The sequence below is a fragment of the Podarcis erhardii genome (assembly GCF_964252035.2).
Source record: "Podarcis erhardii genome assembly, chromosome: 15".
Taxonomy (NCBI): Eukaryota; Metazoa; Chordata; class Lepidosauria; order Squamata; family Lacertidae; genus Podarcis; species Podarcis erhardii.
The window spans coordinates 2599626-2611695 of NC_138505.1; the positions used below are offsets into that span (position 1 = coordinate 2599626).

General features: G+C 49.8%; 1 protein-coding gene across 2 annotated transcripts in view; it reads left to right on the forward strand.

Moving 5' to 3' along the window:
* The first annotated feature begins 585 nt into the window (after positions 1-585).
* Positions 586-12070, forward strand: part of RORC (RAR related orphan receptor C) — a 91612-nt gene continuing 80127 nt past the window's right edge. The window contains exon 1 of one of the 2 annotated variants that reach the window (XM_081841070.1): positions 586-634. Coding sequence is in view for 1 of the 2 variants with exons in the window: in XM_081841068.1 (XP_081697194.1) it covers positions 1954-2029 (76 nt within the window). In the remaining variant the exon portion in view is untranslated. Of the gene's footprint in view, positions 635-1838; positions 2030-12070 lie in introns of those variants that run through there. The other variant, XM_081841068.1, reaches the window with a different exon arrangement.

Here is a 12070-nt window from a genome sequence, read left to right on the forward strand (position 1 = left end):
AACCTACACAATCCAATAGAGGGGGAGATTGTATATACGGGACTTAATGGCCGTATAAAAACTTTTACAAAGAGGAAATCATTTTATTTATTTGTTTTGCAGACCTCACCCCAGTTAATTTGCAGCGTGTAGTTTGGCAAATGCGCGTTAAAAACACTGATTCCGTTTTTTAGAGGGACACACCACCTGTTGAGTTTCTGTCTGATGTGCAAGCTATTACGCGGGTGTTAAACGAAAAGAGCAGGCCTCGCTGGGACAGCTGGCAAGCCTAATGTTCCATGTTTGCATGCGGAGCGGGGCGAGCAGATAAAGCCCTTTGCCATCCAACAGGTGGAGTAGGGCCGCCCCAGAGGCAGAAATACAGCTGGCAGTGTCTTTTCTTCCAAGTAGGTGAGGTGCTAGTTGCAGGAAAAGCTTCACCTGTTTAATTATGGCCTTGCTGCGATGTTGGTAGGGATAGAGGCCTCATTGGGGCGGGGTGGCAGTCTTATATAACGAGGCAGGGAGGGGCCGAGGGTGGGGCGAGCTAGTTGCGTGGCCAGCAGAAATGCAACTGGTGATGTTTAGGAAAAAGCTTCGTTGGTTTAATGGCAAAGGGTCAGAATAGGGAATGCGGCAGACAGAAATTCAACAGGTAATGCCCCCCTAGATTTTTTTGATGTGGGATTACTGTTCAGTGCTGAAAGGCACAGATGTCTTATGAGAGAGGTAGGGGGGGAGCCTTCCTTGCCAATATAAAGGCGGTAGACCAACAGGTGATGTTTCTTCAAGTTTGGGAGAAGGATAAGAAGAAGCTTCACCTGTTTAATGACAGCCCATAATTGTGCAGTTCTTCAGTATCTAAGCTTTAGAGCTGCGGCAGAGCAAGCGTTTGCGAGACAGACAAAAATCCAACTGGTGAGGTCTGCTTTCCAGCCACGGTGACACCTTCTTATTCACCTGTTTAATTAAAACCTGTTGCCGCAGTTATTAAAAGCTTCAGACGCCTTGTAAGAGAGGGGCGGCTAACAGAACCCTCTCCCTAAGAATAACAACAATAACTATGGAACACCTGGCACAAAACAAGCGCCACGAAGCAGACAGGAATGCAACTGGTGCTGTGCGTGCGTTTCCCCGACCCAAGGTGGTTAGGAAAGCTTCACCAGTTTAACGACAGCCAGTTTTCCAGTTGTTAAGCATTAAAAAAAACAACTTCAAGCGGCGCTTTGAGTGACGCAGGCAGAAAATTAATAGATTTTTTTCCCGAAGGGGGGAGCATTAATCAGAGAGGGAACGCTTGACCGGTTTAATTGCTGCCTGTTGCACGTGGTGAAGGGAGCGAGTGTCTGGTTAAGCACAGGCGAAAAGTCTACGGGTGACAAATCTTTTCCAACGAGGAGGGAGGAGCATTAATCAGAGAGGGGACGCTTGACCAGTCTAATTGCTGCCTGTTGCACGGGGGACGAGAGTTAAGCACAGGCAGAAGGGAAAACAAATCTATGGGTGACGAATCTTTTCCAACGCAGCGCTGGCGAGTGGTGGCGGGGAAGCATCAGGGCGGGGAAGCTTGACCAGACGAACTTCTGCCTGCTGCCCAGACGGGAGGTGTTTGTTGGCGAGAGTTTGGTTAGGCAGAAAGCGCAGGGCCCGTCGCGTGATTTTCCAGCCGGGAGAGTGTCGCGGTCCGGGCGGGGAAGCTGAACCGGTTTAATTGCCGCCTGTTGCGCAGGCAGGCCGCGCGGGGAGGAGCCGGGCCGCGTCGGTGCGCCCCTGGCGGCCGCGCGCGGCCGGTGCAAGCGCGCCACCGCCGCCGGTTCGGAGCGCCACTGCTCTCCCCTGCTCCGCCGGAGCCGCGTCTGCCTCTAGCCAAGTCAGCCCAGCAGGGTCCTCCCGGAGCGCCGGCGGCTGCGCGCTCTTTCCGCGGCCGGAGCCAGCTGGAGAGGCGCAGGGCGGCGCAAACTCCGCGCAGGCTCCATGGACTTCAACGCCAGCCTCGGCAGCCCCGCGGGAGCCAAGCGGGGTAGAGAAGCCGCCGCCGCCGTCTCAAGAGGTAAGCGCGCAAAGCTACCCACGAATGCGCCCCTGTGCGCCCTGGTGCGTCCTGGAGGCGCGCTCTGCCCCGCTGGGGTCCAGGCGGTGGGGAGGAAAACACCCCCCAAAGGGAGGGGGCGCGGGGCTTTTTCTGGTGTTGGGATGGAGAGAAGGAAAGCTGTTTCCTTCCCCGATGGGAGGGACAAAAAGTGAAAAGGGGGTCCTTGAAGATGGGCGGGGGGGAGGCGGGGTGAACGCGAGGTGGATTCCGAGGCGAGGTAAGTTTGTCAAGTGGGTATCCGGTGGGGAAAAGTGGGTGGCACAGGGAGAGGGGGGTTGGCGTTGGACACACCCACCCTTCCTGATCCAGGGGCAGGAGGGTTATTTGGGGAAAGGCATAGTTATTTCGGGGAGGAGGGTATCAAAAGAGAATTAAGTTGGGAGGGGGCTATTTGGGTGGGTGGAGAAAGGGGTGGTTGCATCTCAGCAAGGGGCATCGGTGACTCCGGTGAGGGCGGCAATATCTGGCAGAAATATGGAGGGGTCCGCAAAGTAGGGCTCTTTTCCCACCCTCTTTTAAGCAACCCTATTTAGAGAGTATCGCTGTAGGGACTCAGCTTTCCCAAAAATTGTGGGAGGGGGCTAGCCAGAGGGGTTTCTAACCCTTTTGCAATCACTTCGAGATCGTTGAGCACCAGTGTGTCCTCTTCTACTGCTGTCCCCCCCCCCTAAAAAACACACACTCCCCTTAAAATGTTGCCTTTCCATGATTTTCCACTATGCTTTGCAAAAATCAGATTTGTTTTGTTGCTTTTTTGGTGAGAGTGATTTGCAGTTATATCCCTTCAACCAAACCAGCGGTGGTTATTCTTTGCCTTCACCTCCGAGAGAATTTCAGAAGTGCCATGGATTATTTCCTCAGTCTGTTGGGATCAGGCTGTGCCCAATGTGTGGGGGTTTTGGGGGTGGGTATGTTATATTCTCTCTTCCAGAGCTTTTTCCCCCCAGGGGGAACTCACCGGAACTCAGTTCCAGCCCCTCTGAGGTGTGTGGCGTTGCCACTCTAAAAGAAGGAGGGAATTGTTCGAGGTGAATTCCAGCACCTCTTCTTTTTAAAAAAACAGCACTGCCGTCTTCCCTCTGTATCAGGCAATAAAGACATTGGATAGGGCTGTGTGATCTGGCATCCTGTTCCGAACAGTGGGCAAAAATGCCCCTCAGGACCCAGGAGTGTGGATAGACTGCTGCTGGACCTGGAGGTTCCATCCGAGCCTCAGAGGACAACCACCAGATTCCCCGCTTGGGATTCCCAAAAACTGGGATTGAGAGTCAAATGTGGCTCCGACAGGAGAGGCCGATCATAGGTGTCATGGCCAGTAGCCCCTGATAGCCCCCTCCCCTGCGAGACATGAGTGGTTGCATTGTTTACAAAATATATATATATCTTCTGTCCCACATCTTCCCTTGCAAAATGACCTATTGGCCATCGGAACCACCTCTCCAAAATAAGGAGAAGCCACGTTTATGCCTCAATGTCTTTTATTGCTTCCTCCCTCCTCCTCCTCCTCCTCCTCCTCCTCCTCTATTTTTGCGGGATTTCAGTTTTGACATGCTCAGTTTTCTGAACAAAAAAAGTCTCTTGGGAGTGGGGCCCATTTCACAGGGAGGAAAATTGAGGCAGCTCTGTGAGGCAGGTGCAAGCTCCTCTTTATCAGTGTGCAGGAAGAGAACTAGGGTTAAAGCAAGTTAAGTGTGTTGGAGAATTGTTGTTCTTGGGGTTGGGGAGAGTTGGGTGGCATGTGCAGAATGAAATTCCTGGTCCCCGGAACGTCAGCTTGCTCTGCTACCTTTGACAGCCACCCAGTTCTTCCTCTGTCCTGGCTACCATAGAACCAGCTCTGCAGCGACCCTTAGCTGTGATTACGCTCCCACCCCAAAAATAAAACTTTGTTGATATCCATGAAAAGGATGCATTGACTGTATGAAGGCATCTTGTTTATTCTCATTTAAACCAGGCCTTTGTGCATAACTTAGGTGGACTAGAATCTTAGTCCTGGACCTTGAGTACAGGTCCTGGACAGTCGGGGTTGACAGTCCTGAATTCGAGGAACCGATTCCACATTCCTGCGTTCTTTTGACACTGTCTCCTGTTTCTTTCTCAAGGGAGAGAATCTTCACGAAGGCACATTCTCCCCAAATAAGCCCCCAAAGGAAAAGTATCCGAAATGTGCTTGCAAACACCCTTCGCTATTAAGAAGGGTAAAGGCATATAGTTCATTCTCTAGATGTCTGCTTTGCAGGTGGAAGGTTGCAGGTTCAAATCCTGGCATCTCCAGGTGAGGTCAGGAATGTGCCCTGCCTGAAAACCAGGAAAACTGTCAGTGTAGACGAGGCTGAGCTGGGTGGACTAACAGTTTCACATGGTACACAGCATTCTGGGGTCAAAGGTGAGACTGGGACATTTTCCCTGCGCATTTTGACACCAACCCCCAAACCTTTTAGGATTATCTCTCTCTAGCCTGATCACCTGTTGAGGCACCTTCCTGGGGGCATGCCATACATCTGAAGCACATTTTCCTTCACCCCAAGAATCCTGGGAACTGTAGTTTTTTGGGGGTGCTGGGAACTGTAGCTCTGTGAGGACTAAACTACAGTTCCCAGGTGCCTTTTATTGGGGGGGTGGTGCTCTAATCTATGGTGCTTACACAGGCAAAGGGAGCCCTGGGCTGAAATCCTGGTAGGATTAATTATTCTAAGGCCCAGATTGCCACCGCCACCCCTTCGCTGCGGTTTTGTTCTACCCTCTCTTTTTATTTTTTATTTTTGTCCCCTTTGGGGTTGTTGACAAAACCTGCCTCCCATCTGAGAGAGAGCGAGAGAGAGAGCGCCCCAATTAAGTCATTTGCATGGTGGTTACGGCACAGCGGCAATCTCGAGTCCTTTGCTCTCTCCGGCAGAGAGAGGAAAAGAGATCGTATCTCTCTCTCTCTCTCCGAGGCAGAGAGAGAGAGATGAGTTGTGAACGCGGCTTGGCCAGTTTCAGAGTGAAGCTGGGTTTCGTTCCGCAGCGTCTTCTGCCTCCCTAATGAACACCTTCGCTCTCCTGTTAAAGCCATCTCCTGCCACCCCAGAGGAGACTCCCTATCTCCATCTCTCTTGGGACTGAGGTGGCCCAGAACCCTTTGGATTCCCTGGTACAGAGGGTGCACCCGGCCTCCTCCTCCTCCTCTTCTTCTTCTTCCTCTTCATCTCCCCCCCCCCAACTGCTCCCCAGCCGTCACGAACCCCGGCGCTGTTCTCATCTCGCCGAAATCTTTTTCAACCTCCCCACAAAAATACTTACAAAGTTTTCAGCTCAACATCTGGCTTCCGTTTTCACTCTGCAATTTGACATGTTTTGTCTCCAGGAGTTTGGTGGGGGTGTTGTTAGAGGAGAGGGGCTTTTTCTGCCTTTATTATTATTATTATTATTATTTTAAAATATATATTACTTTGCTTTTCAATGTTCCCGGGCACTCCACGAAGAACCTTCTCCGCTTAGGGCAGAGGCTTAAATTTGCATCTCTGCGTGTGCGAATCAGCATATGCAAATTGGGGTGCAGGTTAATTACTTCATTTATTTAATGAAAGCACTTGTGTGCCGTAAAAAGAAATCGAGGCAGTTCGTGGGAATCAAAACATATTCAGCCAACCAAACGGCGGGTTGGACTACATGGCCTCCCGGAGTCCCTTCCAGCCCTACAATTCTTTGATTCTATTTTTCTATTTTAAAAAATGTTTAAACATTTGTTTCACAGGGTGAAGCCCCTGAGACTTAAAAAAGCCACAAGTATGTAGTCCGTCCCTGTTGGCCTTCTCAGTAATGTCTAGCTCCTTTATTTATTTGGTTTTTCTTCCAGAAGTTGTGTTCCTCATATCAGAGCTTCCTGAATAGCAGGCTGTTTCCTACCCCATACGTTTAAAGCCTGCAACCTTCCGCCCAACACAAGAATCCTGGGACGTATAGTTTTACCAGCTCACCGAACTACAATTCCCAGCACCCTCTGCAAACTACACTTCTTCCAGAGGTTGTGTTCCTCATATCAGAGCTTCCTGAACAGCAGGCTGTTTCCTACCCTGTACATTTAAAGCCTGCAGCCTCCCCCCCCCCAACACAAGAATCCTGGGAAGTATAGTTTTGCCGGCTCGCCGAACTACAATTCCCAGCACCCTCTGCGAACTACGCTTCCCAGAAATTCAGGGAAGCTGTGCGCTTTGAAGATGCGGTGAGCACACAGTGCAGAGTAGACCCATTTCAAATGAATGACCTGTGTTAATCAGTTATTTCCCCTTTCCACTGATTTCTAATAGATTTGCCTTTTTGGCTCCGTACTATAGTAGCCTGTTAGCCCAAATATTGTCCACAAAGTAGCCTGGTTGTTACCGAATTGTAGCCCTGCACCCCAGTAGCCTATTTTCTCCGTAGTCTGATTTCTTCTCCCAGCTAACAGCTGCCAAATATTTACATCTGGATCTCGCGTCTTCCCCAATTTTTTATCTCCTTGCAGAGCTAGCAGATGAGGATGGTCTTGGGTTGTTTGCCTGGGTGCTCAGTTTGGGGTTTGAAAGCAGAATCCTACCATATTTTCCATCCTGGCTCCACAACCATGATGATTAGGAACATTGGGGGAGAGTGCTTGGCATGTCAAGTTGCTGGGATTTTTATTCCCAGTTAGGGTAGTGATGCCTAACAGTCAGAGCAGAGGTTTTTGGCCAGTTCTGGAAAGGACGTGGTGTCTAGTCTGCAAGTCTCAAAGGATGAGGACTAGATTCCTTGGGAGGGTGTGCATTGTGGGACAGTGGAAGAGGCACCTAATGGCTTCAGGTAGCTAGCATGGCAGAGCTTCATGTGGCTGCAATGCCGTTCATTTAACTGCAGTGTATCTGTTTCTCTCGTTGACTTCCAAAGGATTATGAACGTCTGTTTGCGTGTAGAGAGTGTTATCACAATGTCCCTTGAGGCCATCTTCTAACCTAGGCACCCCCAAACTCGACTCTCCAGATGTTTTGGGACTACAATTCCCATCATCCCTGACCACTGGTCCTGTTAGCTAGGGATGATGGGAGTTGTAGTCCCAAAACATCTGGAGGGCCAAGTTTGGGGAATGCCTGCTCTAACCCTAATACTCCCCTCTTTGCCAAAATCCTAAATTTGGTCCAGGGGTCAGCAAACTTTTTGGTCCACTGTCCCTCAGATCTTGTGGGGGGCCTGGACTGTATTTTGAAAAGAAAAGAAAAATGAATGACTTTCTATGCCCCACAAATAACCCAGAGATGCATTTTAAATAAAACCACACATTCTACTCATGTAAAAACATGCTGATTCCCGGACTGTCCACTGGCCAGATTTAGAAGGCGATTGGGCCGGATCTGGCCCCTGGGCCTTAGTTTGCCTACCCATGATTTGGTCTGCTTGGAAGAAAAGCTGGGTGAACTTTGCATCTGCTCAGAGATGCTCTTTCCATTCTTATTAGATGCTCCCAGTGGGCTTCAAGACAAATTCTTCGGGCTCTGGTCCTGAGCTGGGTTGGAGCCCCCATCAAAAGCCCATTCCCCCCCACCCGAAACAGAATGCTGGGAACTGTAGTATATTCCCCACACATAGCTACAGTTCCCAGCACCCAGTATTCTTTCTTTGGATGTGTGTATGGAAAACCATGCTTTTGATGTGCTTCGAATGTGTAGCGCGTACTTTGTCTGTGGTCACAGTGCCTCTGAGCATGTACAGAGTGGGGGACCTTTTCAAGCACAAGGGCTCCATCAGTCTAGCAGCTGGCCCACATAGTGTTTAGGGAAGCTTTTAATGTTTGATGCATTACTGTATTTTAATATTTTGTTGGAAGCCGCCCAGAGTGGCTGGGGAAGCCCAGCCAGATGGGTGGGGTATAAATTATTATTATTATTATTATTAGGCTCTCCTCGTTTAATCCCCACAAGAACCCTGTGAGGTACGACAACCTCAGAGCCAACCACTGTCGCCAAGTGAGTTTCATCTGGCAGAGTGGGGATCCGAACACTGGTCTCTCCCAGGTCCTAGTCCGCCACTCTAACCACTACACCACCGCTGCCTCTCACCTAGTGCTATTCCCAGGAGACTCATTGAATTGGAAAACATACCTAACCTGGGGCCTCAGTGAATTTATTCTAAGTGGAATGTAGTTGGAAAGGAAATGACTAAAGGTATCTAAGGACCCTCCGGAGACCTCACAATTTTACCGGCTGATTGGCGTCCCAGGAGTTGGACCCGGGCAAACTCTGTTCCTGCTCCCTTCTTGTAAGCAATTGCTTTTATTTTTAACCGCTTAGGATTTCAGCTAATATGTTAATGCGCCGGGCAAGGGCTCTTTGCTGGGGGAACAGCTGATCTCCCTCAGACGTGATTCTTAAGCTGCTGGTAATCTCTGCCCCACCTCCCAGCTCCAAAATCACCCCCCCAAACGGGCTGGCATGGCCCCCTCCTGTCAAGCCAGCCGTCAGGTGGGTTTGCTGCATCTTTCGGGGCGGGGAGGGCGCTTTCAAGAAACCGGCCGCCTTTCCCTCGCGAGAAACTTAAATTTTCTCCCCTGCGTAGGTGGAGAGACTTTTGCTACATAAAGTAAAGCAAAACAGAAAAACCCTCTTTGTTTGAGCTTTGGGCCTCGGCTCTAGGGAGATGAGGAATTTCAGAAGCTGCCTTGTACCCAGTTAGACCTCCCTAGCTTAGCACTGCTTACACTGACCGGCAGCAGCGACGCTCCTGGGTTTCAGAAGGGGAAATCTTTCGCAGCCTGGCGACAGCGGTGCTCCACTTCCTTCCGAAGAACCTGCGGTGGACATGAAGGGATGGATTTGACCCACCAGCCCCACCCAGAAGGGCCGCTGGTCAGGGGTGCCCCGCCCCTGATCTCTCCCCCCAGTAGTGAGGCGGCACTTCTCCTTTGGAACTCTCTGCCACTTGACATTAAGTTGGTGTCATCACTGTTCCCTTATAGACCCCCACGGAAGACATCGCTGCTGTAACAGGCTTAGATCCAGACATCTGATTTGGTTTACATTTGCGGGTTTTCGTTTTGCTTGCTTTTAAAGCGATTTGTCATGCTTAATTGTTTTCTCCGTGTTTTTAGCAGTGGTTTAAATGTTATTTTTAATTTAAAAACCAACAAGCAGGTGCGTTTGCCACCCAGGGCTCCTCTGGGAGCTGTGTTCGAATGCTACTCAAGGTAGACCTGTGGAAATGAACGGAACTAAACTAGTTGTGTCTGTGAACTGCCCTGAGCAGGGCTAGCATTGAATAAGGAGGTTGAATACAGTGGTACCTTGGTTCTCAAACGCCTTGGAACCCAAACACTGCAAACCTGGAAGTTAATGTTCCAGTTTGCAAACCATTTTTCAGAAGCCGAACATGCTCCGTTTTGAGTGTTATACTTTCGTCTTGAGTGTTACGTTGAAGTCTGTCTGTTTTTGCTATTTATTTTGAGTTTTTGTTTTTGCGACTGTGTGGAACCAAGTTCAGCTATTGATCAATCGATTGATTGTGTGCCTGCAGTACATTGCTTATTGCTTTCATTTTATGGATCAATTGCTGTTTTAGGGGTTGTTTTTAAAAGTTTGGAACAGATTAATCCATTTTGCGTTCCTTTCTATGGGAAAGCACGCCTTGGTTTTGGGACGCTTTGGTTTTGGAACGGACCTCCGGAACGGATTAAGTTTGAGAACCAAGATACCGCTGCAAAGGCATTTTTAAAAACAGTTTGCTCCTGACCGACAAATGGTGTAGAATCTCAGGATTGGGGCCCCAAATGCACCCATCCGGTGCACTAGCGAGGGGGATGCAGCAAACTGCTTTTTACCGCTGTCGCACAATGTTCAGCGTTGCCGAGACGGCCCGGCAGGGTTGCTGGAGCTGTGGGAGCCTTTCCCAGCCCTGCTGGTGGATCCCAGGGCTTGAACCCGGGATCTGGTGCAGGTGAAGCCAGTGCTCTCCCCCCTGAGCTGTATCCTTTCCCCATGGGAGGTGGAGGCCCAGCAACTTCCTGGAGGGACCACAGATTCTCTGGAGAACGCACTTTTCTGGTGGAAAAGGAACACAAGGAGAGTTGGGGGATAGAAGCTCCAGGCCAATTCAAGAGTTGGAGTTAGCAGAGCGGGAGATACTCAGCAGTACCCCCAGGATCCTGGCTTGGGGCTAGCTGAAAGTTTCACAGCAATTAAGGAGGGTAGGGAGACTTGGAGAGTTGAAGGCAGCAGCAGAGCAGAGCAAAGTCCAGGGAGATGGAGAGGGCCCCCCCCCACAAGCACCCAGCGATTCATTCCCACCTGCCCAAGGGTGATGCCGATTTTGGACATGCAAAATTTAGCAGAGGGAGAACGCCAGGGCAGGATTTCGGTTCAGCAGCTGGCCGGCCCTGCCTTTTCCGCCTCGGTTTCCCCATCTGTGAAATGGGAGGGATGGTCGGCAGCGCTTTGAGCCGCGAGTCTCTCCACTCAGAAAGTGGCTACTGAACGTAAAGGCTTTGGAACCCCTATCTCAATCTGCCTGTTTTATAAAGCACAGGGGTACCTTGGTTATCAAACTTAATCCGGTCCAGAAGTCCATTCCGAAACCAAAGCATTCCAAAACCAAGGTGCGCTTTGCCATAGAAGGGAATGCAAAACGGATTAATCCGTTCCAGACTTTTAAAAACAACCCCTAAGATAGCAATTTAACATGGGTTTTACTATCTTACGAGACCATTGATCCTTGACGGGGCTCTTCTTATGCAGCCTCCAGGTGCAGACACAGTCTATCTAGAATTTCTGGGTCCCCGGGGGTGTTTGACCACTGTACGAACAGGACGCTGGGCTGTGACAGACCATTGGACTGACCTTTCAGGGGTTTTTTCCTCGTGTGCTTGTTATAAACAGTAAAAACCACACGGAAAAAGAATTCAGAACATCAGCTAGCGCTTTGCGTAGGGGTGTCAACCTTGAACCAATAGGGACCCCCTTGTTCACCTGTCTTGTGAGCCCGCCACACATTTCCAAGCACTTGCAGTTCCTTAATCCGTTCACCCAGCTAACATTTGTCCTGGGTTGATTTGTCAGGAAAGAGGATATTGGTTTTTTCCTTGTTGGTTAAAGGTATTCCACAGAGAAAACCATAGGTAAAGGTAAAGGACCCCTGATCATTAAGTCCAGTCGTGGCCGACTCTGGGGTAGCAGCCCTCATCTCGCTTTATTGGCCAAGGGAGCCGATGTACAGCTTCCGGGTCATGTGGCCAGCATGACTAAGCCGCTTCTGGCGAACCAGAGCAGCGCACGGAAACGCCGTTTACCTTCCCGCCGGAGTGGTACCTATTTATCTACTTGCACTTTTGACGTGCTTTCAAACTGCTAGGTTGGCAGGAGCAGGGACCAAGCAACGCGAGCTCACCATGTCGCGGGGATTTGAACCGCCGACCTTCCGATTGGCAAGTCCTAGGCTCTGTGGTTTAACCCACAGTGCCACCGGCATCTTTAGACCCTTACAATCCCTTTTCCATCTTCCTGGATGAACTCTTCCAGCTCCAGGCAGTAAAATGAGAAGAGGTCAAAGATTTGATGCGTTCAACTAAGTCCGTTTTGGACTTAGGGATGGGCAGATATGTCCAGTTTCAGTTTTTCCAGTATCAAACTCAGTTCTCCATATTTCCACATCAGCTTGTCTTTTTAAGTCCTTCAGCGTTCAAGTGCAAATCGCTCCCAATATACCCGTGTCTGTGTGCATTTTTGCCTAAGGCACCCATTTTTAACAATGCGGTTCCCGCTATTTTCACTCAAATATTTACCTTTTGCACTAAATGTGAGAACGCTTTGCACTCTTGTTTTTAAATGTTTTGTGTCTGTTCTGTCCTGGGCTCCTTTTGGGGAGGAAGAGGCGGGTGCGAATATAACAAATAAATACCCTGGTATGTGCATTTTTTGGCGACACGTTACTGAACTGGGGAACTTTGCATTGCAACATCTGGAGAAGTTCGTATTTCAAATGAAACGACTTTGTTTTTGATTGTCTACTCCTCCTCCA